We start from the raw sequence: 12,290 nt of genomic DNA on the forward strand, positions 1-12,290 counted from the left end.
GGTGCTCAGTGGGACAGAGGCTGTTGTGTATACTAGTTACTTCAGATGCTGCCTGGGCCCTGGGAAGGGGACCTACTAGCATTTAATGGAACTGGAAGAGACGACCTAAAACAATCTAATTCAACTTTTATCTCCTTCCCCACAGCACTCCCCAATTTTACAGATGAGGAAACTGGCTCAGAGGCTGTTGACTTGTGACTGGCCCAAGGTTTACCAGAATGCCACAGAACTAGAATATAGAAGCCTCCCCAAATAAAAACAGCCCAACCTAAAACTGACCAGTCTAAAGCTTGGGCATTTCCCTGGCCTGCTGGGAACGAGGATGGCTGCATTTTCTATCATCAGGCTAGTCTCCACTGTCATCCATTCCCTCATCTGTCATCACTGGACATTGATTGGAGCTGGGCTTTAGCCCAGGCATGGTATCTAAACAGGCTTTGTCCAGCACACAGCAAGACAAATACAAGATTCATGAAAGCCTTTACAAATAAGAGATGTTATGAAAGTGAACTAAACTAGTTTAGAAGTAAACCAATTTCTGGATCAATTACCAAAACAAACCTGCAGGTACTAGCAGAGGAAGGAGACCCATCAGGAGTGTGTGGGGAGCATGGGGGAACTAAGGCATTATGGGAGTAGCCCACTTAAACAAGGAGTTGGGGAGGTGGGTTTTCAGGAGTTGTTTAAACAAAGGAAAGATGAGTTGATGGGTTGGGGCTCCCCTCCCCCCAGTGGGCTGTAGGGGTGGAGACCTTGTTTATAGTTTAGGAAGTTGGGGTGGCTGATTTGGCAGGATGACCTTTAACAGGAACCCCACCGCCCCCTCCCTGGCCAGGAGTGTGGGAGGCAGCACAAGATGTGGTCAAAGATGTTTGTTTCTTACTGGGAGGAAATTAATGAGAACCTGCCACTTCCTTCCAGGTTGGGCAGCCAATCTTACAGGAGAATACAGGGACTTGGGGAACTCAAGGGTGGGGGCACAGGACCCAAGGCCAGAGCATAGGAGAGGTTTTTCCTTCAGCTCACCTCTTGGGGGGGGGAATCTCAGAAGACATTGCCCCAGGGTGTATGCCACCCTTTTCACTGGAACTGCACAGATCTTTGGGCCTGAAGGTTTACTCTAGTGTTGTCTGCCTCCTTATCTTGGAAGCAGAACCCAATCAGTAGATTCCCTGGTCCTGCAAAAGCTTCTGAAAACAGACCATACCTCCACCCCCACTTTCATTCAGTTCCACATGGACAGGATTTCCCCAGGTTTCTCATTTGTTTACTTAATCCTAATCCATTGACCATGACCACAGGTCCATTATCTGTACCCACACAATCCTCCAAAACCCTAGGAAGCATCTGACCAATAGGCATATTAGCCTCTATTACACCAAGGTGCCTCTGCCTCCCCCTCCCCCTACTCTACTCACGAAAGCCAACTCTGGAGTTCTCCCATCTGAAACAACCAAACATCTAAGCAATGCCTTGTAGAATTATCGAGTTTTTTCTGAATCTTTTGAAGTAACCATGATTTTTGTTTTTGTTCTGTGTTCAATTATACTTACTGCTTTCCTAATACTGAATCAATCCTGCATTCCTGGTATGAATCCAGCTTGGTCCTAGCATATCTTTGTGATATATTGTGTAATGTCCTTATTAGTATTGCATTAAATTTTTTGCATGAATATTCATTAGGGAAATCAGTCTATAGTTTTCTGTTTTGACTCTCCCTGGTTTAGGTATCAAGACCATACTTGTGTCACATGAGGAATTTTTGGACTCCATTTTTGCCTGTTGTTTTCCAGAGTCTATGTAGTATTGAAGCTAACTGTTTGATAGAATTAGCTTGTAAATCCATCCAGTCCTGGGGTTTTTTGTTTTGGGAGTTAATTTATGGCTTGTTGAATTTCTTTTTCTAAGATAGGGTTATTTAAATATTCTATTTCCTCTGCTGTCAATCTGGACAATTTATACTTTTGCAAATATTCATCCATTTTATTTGAGATTGCCAGTTTTATTAGCAGAGCCAAAATAATTGCTTTTTTTCCCCCTTTGTTGTCTGTGAATTCACCTTCTGTTTTGATAATGGTAATTTGGTTTTCCTTTCTTTTTAATCATATTAGCAATGGCTTATCCATTTCATTATGTGGGTTTTTTTTTAAACCAGCTCCTAGTTTTATTAGGTCAATGGGTTTACTTTCAATTTTGCTAATCTCTCCTTTGACTAGCTTACTTCTACAAAGTACTTGCCTCAAGACCCTGTGAAATGGATAGCTAGAGGTCTCATCCTCTCAGGTGGCTTAGTGAGGACAATGACTTTCAAAAGCACACAAGCAGCAAATGTCCCAAGAGGGGTTAAAATCTGAGGTTTCTTCCTACATATGGCACTGCAGAGGTTTTCAAAAGGCTGCAGCATTTTTTTCGAGTCATGCTCCAAGAAGCATTTTTACCTTCAATTTGTCAGTGTTCCTATTAGTAAAATGAGCCTTTGGACCTTGTTCTAACTGTGCAGATAGGAGCGCAGACACAGAAGACTGCTTAACCCTTTTTAATTCTCCTCCTTGACATCCAACCCGCCCAAACAATCTTCCTCAATGAAGACAGCATGGAGGCAAGGAAGAGGGCCCTGTGGACACTGTTCATCCTTCGTTAGGACTAGGAGCTCCCTTGGGACCATCAGAGTCAGGAGTCACGGTTTGATATGCTCCAGTGGCTGCCCAGGCTGTGACCATTAGTTCAAGTTACCAGGGCTCAGAATTCTATCCATCTGTTCCCAGGGTCTTCCAATTAGCAGCGGCAAAGATGATTAGTGGCTGACAGCAGTCAATTACCACTGGGATGGGGGGAACCTTCCCCAAGTAGACATTGTTTCACTTGCTTCATCTATCTCCCCTGGGAGACAGGGCAGAAGGTGTGGTGAGTGGTGCTAAGTGGAAGGAAAGGCAGAAACTCTTTTGCCCTTTCCCTACCTAGACCCTCATAGCTCAGGAAGACCCTACTAGTGACAGTGGAGGGAGGCCCTCTCTGCCCCTCCAGTAGCCTCAAGGATGAGGTGCTCACAGGGGTGAAGGCTCAACTCAGTGCAGAGGGCCATCTTTACTGAGGAAAACATAGGGTACCTGGAACAGCTGGCACCACAGAAGATTCCCAGACTCTGGACTTGTGGTGTCAGCCCTGGACAACATCCTCTTGTGTCCTCTCCAACTTCCCCCTCCCCCCAGCTTCAGGCCTCCAGCTCTTCTGTTCTCCCTCCCCAGGACACCAAATTACTCAGTGTCCACCCCCGCCACCCCCTCTGCCCATCCTAAGTCCATAGTGAACCCACAGGTCTTTCGTCACTGGCTCATGCACATTGTGAATGGCTGCTTTCCACACCCTCCAGTGGTGTTCAGACCTGTCTTATGGAAGGGTAAGCCAGGCCAAGCAGTCCAAGTCTCTTGCTTCCCAACACCTGGTGGGGTGGGGTGCGGCAGTACGAGCTAAGCAGCTCCATGTCCCAGTCCCTGAGCCCCACCTACACCCACAGCCACCCCTCCCCACACTCCTTCCAGAAGGCCCAGAGCTCCCACATGGGGGCTTCCCCAGGTCGCTCCGTGTTCTGGGTCCACAGGAATCCTGGGGGGTGGCAGTGGGGAGCGTATGAAGGTGAAGGAGAGTCATGGCCTGTCAGGTGCACTGTTGTTGGTCCCCAGGGTCAGGTGGGGCTTTTTGTGAGGGGCCCCTCCAGGAGGGGCCTCCTCGTTCTCTCGGTCTTTCCAAAGTTCCCTCTCCTCCACTTTGCGCTTGTGCATGAGGGGGCTCTGTGCGTCGTCACTCAGCTTCCCCTCAGGGAGCCCTAGGCTTCTCAGGCAGACGATGGCTGCGGCTTGTTCCGCCAGCTTCTTGGACTTGTCCCTAGGAGAGGACCAGGCACAGAGTGACAGGAAGTGAGGCAAAGATCTCAGGAGCAGCCAAAGCATAAATAAGCCTTAGGCTCTTCATTGGAGCCTGATCTGAAGAAGACAGGCTTCCAAGGCCAAGGACATCATTCCTCATGGTCCCCCAAGGATCTGTCAGCTAGTGGTCACCAGGGGAAGTGTAGAACAAATTCGGCATGCACCTTCAACCCCTTACCCTGAATAAGGGATGACATTATTGACAAAGATTGTCTACATTGTGGCAGAGCGGAGAGGGAGCTGCTCTGGGCCAGAGGGAGACCTGGTCCAAGCCCTGCCTCTGACGTGTGTTAGCTGTGTGTCTGGGGGCCTCAGTGGCCCAGACTTGCAGTTATGCCTCAGTGGGAGCATGTCCACAATGGCTGCTCCCTGCATTGCTCACATCTCAGGTCACAACAAAAAACCATTCTTCTGTTTATTTATCTGAGCACATGCTGCTTTCCCAGAGGAACAGATGCTCCCTGAGGACAAGGCTATTTCCCATGATGGCCTTTGTATCCTGAGGCACAAGAGGAAATACCTAGCATTAGGAATATTACCTGGTGATGGCTGGAGATTCCAGCTGCCTCGGGTGTTAAGCACAGAGAGAGACAATGTCTGAGATGCTGGGCGGGGGAGAGACTGACCAGTGGGGGCCAACTGGTCCCTTGCCTACCCTTGGGCTGATGAGATGGTATTATCCCCAGTCTACAGATGGGGAAATTGAGGCTCAGAGAGGCTGAGGATCACGATCAGGGTCAATTAGGAAGAGGTGGGGGCTGGGAACTCAAGTCTCTTGTTACTCTCCTTCCCTACTCTTTCTTGCCTCTCTGCTGGGTGGGGAAGGAACATTCAGAGGGGCAGCAGGTCGGAGAAAGAGAGATCTGGCTACTTACCACAGTGCTGATTGGTACTTGTGCTCAGAAACAGTGACAATGGAGCAGAACAAGCGGTCCACTGGTCTCTGGATCTAGATGGGGAGAGTACAGATGGGGCCCAGGGCCACAGGTGACTGCCTCGGAGAACGGAGATGCACCCTTGCGACTACGCCTAAAGCAATGTTTTCTGCTGAGGGTCCCTGGGAAGAAATGGAAGAGCCCCTATCCCCAGGCTGCTCTTTTGCCTACCCCTTCACAGATTGCTGTGCTGACTAGTCTACCACAAATCTGTGTCCTCTCTCTAACAACATCTTGAGGCTCTGGTATGAGCTTTACAAAATGAGGGCCTCACTGACCCTCACAACAACCCTGCAGCTAGCTGTTACTATCTTGAGGAAACTGAGGAAGCCAGAGGTTAAATTACCGTAACTTTTCTTGTCACTGTGTTCATATAATTCCTGTGTGTCTTGGCAATTAGTTCATACTTTTTGTAGTTACTTTAATGGGAATTTCTCTATCTCTTCCTACTGAATTTTGTTGGTAACATAGAAATGCCAATCACTTATGTGGGTTTATTTTCATTTACTTTTTTTCACCTGGCCCTCTTTTTAGTTGCATCCTCTGCAAAAAGTAACAGTTTTGTTTCCTTTTTTCTTATGCTTACTCCCTCACCTTCTTTTTCTTGTCCAATTGTTACAGTTAGCATTTCTGGAACTACATTGAATAATAACGATGATAATGGGACACCCTTACTGGAAAAGCCTCCAGTTAAATCTCCATTACAGATAATGCTGGCCCTTGGTTTTAGACAAGATGCTACTGAAAGTATCAAGGAAAGATTTATTTCTATTTTCTAGTGTTTTCAACAGGAATGGGCATTGTATCTTGTCAAAAGCCTTTTCTACATCTCCTGGTTTTTCTTGTTCTTGTTAAGAATATGGTCACATGTTTATAATTTTCCTAATACTGAACCATCCCTGTGCTCCTGATATTAATCTGGCCTGGTCAGAGTACATCATCTTTGTGATGTGCTACTGCAATGTCCCTGCCAATAATTTATCTACAATTTTAGCATCAATATTTTTCTTTTTGTTTTGACTCTCCCTCGTTTAGGTCTTCAGACCATACTTGTATCACAGAAGGAATCTGGTCATTCCTTTCTTCGCTGCCATTTCTCGGTGTCCTTCCTCAGTGACTTGTGCACTGGCACAGCTCTCACTCTCTTCCCAGCCCTCTAACCCTTCCCTTTGCTGGGTCTTCACCCAGGCCTCTCCCCAGGGCCCTCTTCTCTTGTCACTCTCTAGTAGAGGCATCAAACATGCAGCCTGAGACCGATGTGCAGCCTGCAACATCCTACGTGCAGCCCCAGACAAATCAAAATGTAACCAGCAAATAGTTAACAAAATAAATAACAGTACAATAAAACACAGATAATATTACATTTCAAAACGAAGTCGCTCTATGGCCCTCAGGGTTCCTTATGTATGGATTAGTGGAGACTGACATCACTGCTCTATGCTATCTGCCTTGGTATTCTCATTAGTGCATATGGGTTCAATGACCACATCCAAGATGTCTCTTAAATCTGTCTCTCCAGCCCCAGACCCCTTCCTTATCTCCAGTCACGCATCACCAACTGCCTTTTGGACATCTTAACTGGATGCCCCACAGACACCTCAAAATAGCCCCATCCAAAACAAAACTCATTATCTTTCCTCCAAAACCTTCTCCTAGACTTCCTGTATGTCGTGGACACCACCATTCTCCCACAAACTAATTCAAACAGAAAAGACTTCAGGAGCCATTTAGCCCAATTAAACCTTACAACAACCTACCTGACAAACGGCTGCCTAAGCCACATCCGAAGAGCTCGGACGAGGACGCGCCAGCCCCGGCTGATGTGCCATCCCACTCTGGTCAGTTCTCTAGTAAGACCTTTTTCCTTTCATCAACCTAAACCTGCCTCTTTGCACCTTCCGTCCACTGCCTCACCTCCCCTGAAGTCCCTGTGAACAGAGCCATCTTATCTCTTCTAAGCCCACCCTCCCCAGCTCCTTCCCCAGATTCTGGTATGGCCCATATGTGAATGAGGCCATTCTCCGGATGTGTCTTCTCCATTTTATCCAATTTATCCATTTTCTCCGAAAGTGTGGCCCCCAACTGGACCCCGCACTCCAGAAGTGGTCTGCCCTGGGCACAGTGCAGAGATGCCACTTCCTCACTTCTGGAAACCAGGCCTCTCTCAATACTGCCCTCTTTGCAGTGGTGTTTTTGGTTACCTTATCACCCCAGGGCTCACACTGAGTTTGCGGTATACAGAAACTCCCACATCCTTCTCAGAACCACTGTTGCCTGTGTCTCTTCTCTTAAGACTGTGAAGCCAATTTTTAAAGACTCAAATATAAGACTTCACATTTTATTCCCATTAAATGTTAATTTATGACATTGCCCAAATTTTCTGGGCCATCAGCTAATATGCTAGCTATTCCTCTCAGGTCTGTGCCATATGTAAATTGATAAGCATGATATTTGTATCCAAGCATCTTCAACAAATCACTGATAAAAATGTTGAGAAGCACAGGACCACGCACATATCCTTGGGGTAATTCACTGGGGACCCACCTCCAAACGGACACCGCACCATTAATGGCATTAATAGGCAAACTATAGGCATTTTCCTGATTGACCAGTTCAGGACCCCTTTTAAAGGAAGAAATACAATTGGACTTTTATTTTCTATTCTTGGCAAAACCATGCTGGCTCTTTGCTCCCTTTTTTACACGCCCTCTCGCTATCCCTTTAATAATGCTCTAGAATTTGCAAGGAATTGAAATCCAGCTCGTGGGTGTACAGCCTGCAGATTCTATCTGCTTCCCCTCATTTGTCCTCCAGCCCCGTGTCGCCCAGCCACTCACTGTAAGCTTTCACCTGTCACTGACAGCGGCTCAGCAATCTAAGTCATGAGTCCTTTCATTCCCCAAATACGACGTCCATCTGGCCAGATGAGCTGGATTCACCAAGGACATCTAAGCAGTCCTTATCAGCCATTTTTGTTCTGTCCTTTCCAGTCCCAAAGTCAGGAAGAGAGGTGCAGGGGAGAAGCACACTGGAATTCCCTGGAATGAATCCTTCCTCACCTTACTCGTGGTAAGAGGAGGGCACTGGACCGAGGCTCTCAGCCTGTGATCCCATGAGCCTCCTCTTTGCCCCAAACACAGCTGCCTTCCTCACTCCCTCTTCTGGCCGTCCTTAGCTTTCCTTCCTAACCTCAGCTCACTCTCATGCCTGACGCCAGTCTTCCGGCACACCCGGTGCCAGTCTTCTGTACCAGTGCTTTGTCACCTGCCCTTGCTTCCACAGTCACTACTTATCTGTGGAAAATCTAAGTTGGCAGGTAAGCTCTCCGTGTACCCACACTGTTCTCTTCAGACAATTCCCATTATTTCTTCTTACTGGAATTGTTTTTCTGTATGACTTCAAAATGTAATTCTTGAGAGTTTCACATCCCTTCTGGGCTGTCTTCCCTTGTTAGAATTGTAGTTACAGGATCTTCTTTATCTTTTCCTGAAATATATGTGCTCTCTCAAAACTAAGGTGAATGTCAGACTATACATGGCTTTCCTGTCCTTCTCCACCACAAAGTCTAAGGAACTAACACTTTGCCCTGCAGTGTTCCCATCATGTTCTCCTTAGCAATCAATTCTTCCTTATCAGTGAGAATCGGATCCAGATTAGAATTTCTTTTGGGTGCTTCCTCCACACTTCGAAGGATGAAATAATTAATTAAAGCAGTCCAAGCAGTTGTTAGCTGCTCTGGCTTTACAGGTGTCTGGATAACCGAAGTCCACCACCACTACGAGATCATGCCCCTGGGCCAGGCTCCTGTTTTGCTTCCTGAGCTCACTGATTTCTTTTTTCTATGTGCTACGTTAAATATGTTAGTGCCCCCCACCACACTTCCCCATTGGTTCCTGGGTTTCCTAATATGAGTAAACCTTCTTAATGTACGATGCTACCCCACAGCCTATCATGTTTCTAAGGCAGCTGGTGGGACAGGAGACGGAGCCATGGGCCTGAAGTCAAGAAGCCCTGAGTTTGAATCTGGCCTCAGACAAATACTAGTTGACTGTGGGCAAGTCACTTAACCTGTCTGCCTCAGTTTCCTCATTTATGAAATGGGGGTAATAATAGCATCTATGCCCCACAGTTGTTGTGAGGATCCAATGAGAAACTATACGTCAGATACTCGGTAAAGCATAGATCAATGCTGCTGCTATCATCATCACCACCATCATTTCTTTTGAATAAGGTACCCTCCCATCCAGAGCCATGGTCCAGTCCTGGGTCTCATCTAACAAAGCTTAGTGATACCGGGGCAGTCACATTTACCTGCCCAGGTCACCTTGCTGGCTTTCTCCACTTTTCTTCACGTGGCAGGGATGCCAGTCTTTCTATCTATGGGTTACCCTCTGGCTCACTGATATTCTTCCTGCACTGAGTACCCCATTCCATCCAATCTGGCCTGTCTAGGGAAGAATCCACCAACCCCCTCCTCACTATGGGCAGTGGGCCTCTCCTAAGGCAGCCCTATAACATGGTAATATTTCTGGTTGGGCTATCTCACTGATGAATCATACTGATCCTGTCATATACTATAATTCCAGGAATGTTCTTACACAAATGGTTGCCTAGCTACACCTCCTCCCCTCCTTTTCTGGGCAGCCAATTTTTCTGAAGCCAAGTCCATGACATTTATCCCTCTCCAATCTCATCTTCTCGATTTGGTTTCCTGTTTTATCTGATCTCCTAAAGATCTTTTTGACCCAACTCTGTCATCCCCAGTGCTGCTTCCCTCCTGGCTTTGTCATCCGTAGACTTGGAAGAACTTCATTTATTTCTTTAACCTTGCAAGTCACTGATAAAAAAAATGTTGAATGGCACAGGAAAGACCCCCAAGACCCTCCACTAGAAACCTCCTTCTAAGTTGACCTATTAATTCTTTAGTTTGGTCAACCAGGTCAAAATTCGCCTAGCTACATCATCACCTAGCAAACAATTATGATAGTGGCATATGCCAGATATCGGATAACTGCTTCTAATTCAATAGTTAACTTTTAAATTAATCAGGATTCACCAGCTGGGCAAGATACACATGACAGGAGGGCATCGTCACTGTCCTGCCTTGTGATAGGGTAAGGTCTCTGGAAGTCCCTCTCAGTTTCAGACTTAGTGGACTGGGCCTCTTAGATGATCTGGTGTGAGGGGACTCAGGGAAGCTCTTGTTAGTGCCAGGCCTGCTCAGGTCTGTCTCTGGACCCACAGAGGGACCACTCTGACTTCTATCCACTCCCCACTCCCACCAAACCACACACGGGCTTTTTGGAGCTAATTTTGGCCTAATATGCTGCCCCAAATAGGCCTCCCCTAACTTACTGAAGCAGACATGAAATGGATTTTCCCCTGTAGCCTGCCAGACCAACAGGCACAGCAGAATGGACTACCCCCACCACCAACTCACTGTTTCATACACTGGCTGGGCTAACTTCTCCTTCCGGCACCATTCCAGCAAGCACATCTTAGGTGTGATCTGGGGTGGGTATTGTCTCCTGAAGGAGAAAAGAAGTCAAAAATGAGTCCACTTGTGGAGAATGGAAGAAAGGGAAGAGGAGAAAAGATTGTCAACCAGCTCTCCCTTTCTTTCCTTCCTTGCTGGGTGCAGCCAACACAAATGGATGCATTGTAATGGATGCAATTTATCTGCCAGGCAGCTCCTGGCTGCTCTCCTCTCCCTTCTGATGCTCATGGATCTCAACTGTCTGGTTCTGAAGAACAGAGGAAGTACTGAGAGGAGCTGGATGGGCTGTGAGAATGAACCACCACATCCAGGAGCTCTCCTTGCAACACTGATCTCTCACTGATCTACTGAGAGCCTGGGATCCCCTGGAACCCTCCCTAAGGCCCACCGCAGTGGAAGCAGAAAAAAGTACTGGCTCTGATGCCTAAGGACACGGGTCTGACACCAGCCCTGCAGCTTGATACCGTGCAACCTTTCTCTCTTTGGTCCTTACTTTTCTTGTCTGTTAAATGAAGGGGCTGGACCAGATCACCTCAAAGGTCCCTCCCAGATATAAATCCCAATGTCCACCTGCCCACCGGGGAGTGACAGCAGCCCAAAAGGAGCCATCCCAGCTCCCAAGAAGAGCAAGCCCAACTCTGCTGATGATGACCAGCAGCACCGCCTGGGTCAGAAGAGAAGAGAGAAAGAGGAAGGATGGAGGAGTCAGGCACTCGCTGGGCAGCAGTGCTCATGCAGAGGAGGTGCAGAAGCATCTGTACAGATGTGAGAGGCGCAAGAGAGGAATGAAAGCATCAAGATTCCACGTGTCCTATTATTTGGATGTTCTGCTAAGTCAGCGGCTGCCTCTGTCACCCGATGGCCTTCTCACAAGAGGATGGCCAGCCCTGCTGCTCCTGAGGCCCTCTCTACACATAGGCAAGGAATGTCCCTTGCCCCTGGTCACTGAAGTTGCCTCCAGAACGAAGGCCCTGCAACCAAGCCCTGGGGGAAGGGACAGATCCCAGCTCACAAAGCATGGCGAATCACATGCAGGGACGAAATTCAAAGCAAAGAGACTCACAGGGGAAAACCAGCAGGAGCATCCCAGGCAGCCTGTGCAGCTGTCACAACAGGATGATTAGTGTAACAAATGACAACAGCATCAGGAAAACAGAAGGGCTCAAAAAGGGCTAAGGCTCTGGGAAAGACCCCAGAGCAGAGGCCGCATGGGAATGGGGATACGGGTGGGGAGAAGGAAGATGGTCCTGGACCGATCTTAAGTTCTCCGTCAGAGCCCTGAGAGGCAGCCAACCTCCTCCAGCCAAAGGGCCCCGCAGTGGCGGTGAAGAAGGGAGGGCGGGGTAAAATGGATTCCTGGATTTAGTCAGCAATGAGCTGTTCTTCTGATGTTACATAATGCCCCCTTCCGATTCCTCAACTAGGAAGATTACAGGGGAGGGCAAGCATCATAAGCTCTCATGGAACTTCTTACCAGAAAAAGGGGGCTTCTATTTTCAGAAAGATGCCCTTTCTTGGGAGTGATATGTCTATAATGAAATCTTCAAGTCAGAATAAAAACCATCGAGAAACATTTGAGCTTCCTTTGGGGTGAGGGGAGCTTCACAGTGCAAGCCAAGGAAAACTTCTCTTCTGGGCTCCAAGAACTCCCTTAGGGGTCACACCACTCAACACAAACACCTTGAGAAAGAATCCCAGAAGGTCAAAGTCGTTTCCACGGGGTTAGAAAAGATGACAAATCAGGTTTGGCCCTCGGCCACCAGTAAAGGCCTGAGCAGCTTGCTTATTACTACAATGAAGGGGTTTGCTGACGATAACCCCACAACATCAGGCTTTATGCACCATGTTCAGGTTGCCTGGGGACTCTCCTCACAACAGCCTTGTGAGGTGGGCGGTACCATAATCATTATCCCCATTTTCCAGATGAGGAAACTG

General features: G+C 47.6%; 1 protein-coding gene across 4 annotated transcripts in view; it reads right to left on the bottom strand.

Moving 5' to 3' along the window:
* Positions 1–2,521: 2,521 nt before the first annotated feature.
* The window catches only part of DUS2 (dihydrouridine synthase 2), a 66,718-nt gene continuing 56,949 nt past the window's right edge, over positions 2,522–12,290 (bottom strand). For 2 of the 4 annotated variants that reach the window (XM_020989298.2, XM_020989299.2), the window contains exons 14-16: positions 10,299–10,386; positions 4,799–4,872; positions 2,522–3,882 (exon numbers count right to left, since the gene is read on the bottom strand). In XM_020989298.2, coding sequence (XP_020844957.1) covers positions 3,645–3,882; positions 4,799–4,872; positions 10,299–10,386 — 400 coding nt within the window. In that variant the 3' untranslated portion in view covers positions 2,522–3,644. The other 2 variants (XR_013484522.1, XM_078149412.1) reach the window with 2 other exon arrangements.

The sequence above is a fragment of the Phascolarctos cinereus genome, unplaced genomic scaffold (assembly GCF_003287225.1).
Source record: "Phascolarctos cinereus isolate Bilbo 61053 unplaced genomic scaffold, phaCin_HiC Scaffold_2;HRSCAF=192, whole genome shotgun sequence".
Classification (NCBI taxonomy): Eukaryota; Metazoa; Chordata; class Mammalia; order Diprotodontia; family Phascolarctidae; genus Phascolarctos; species Phascolarctos cinereus.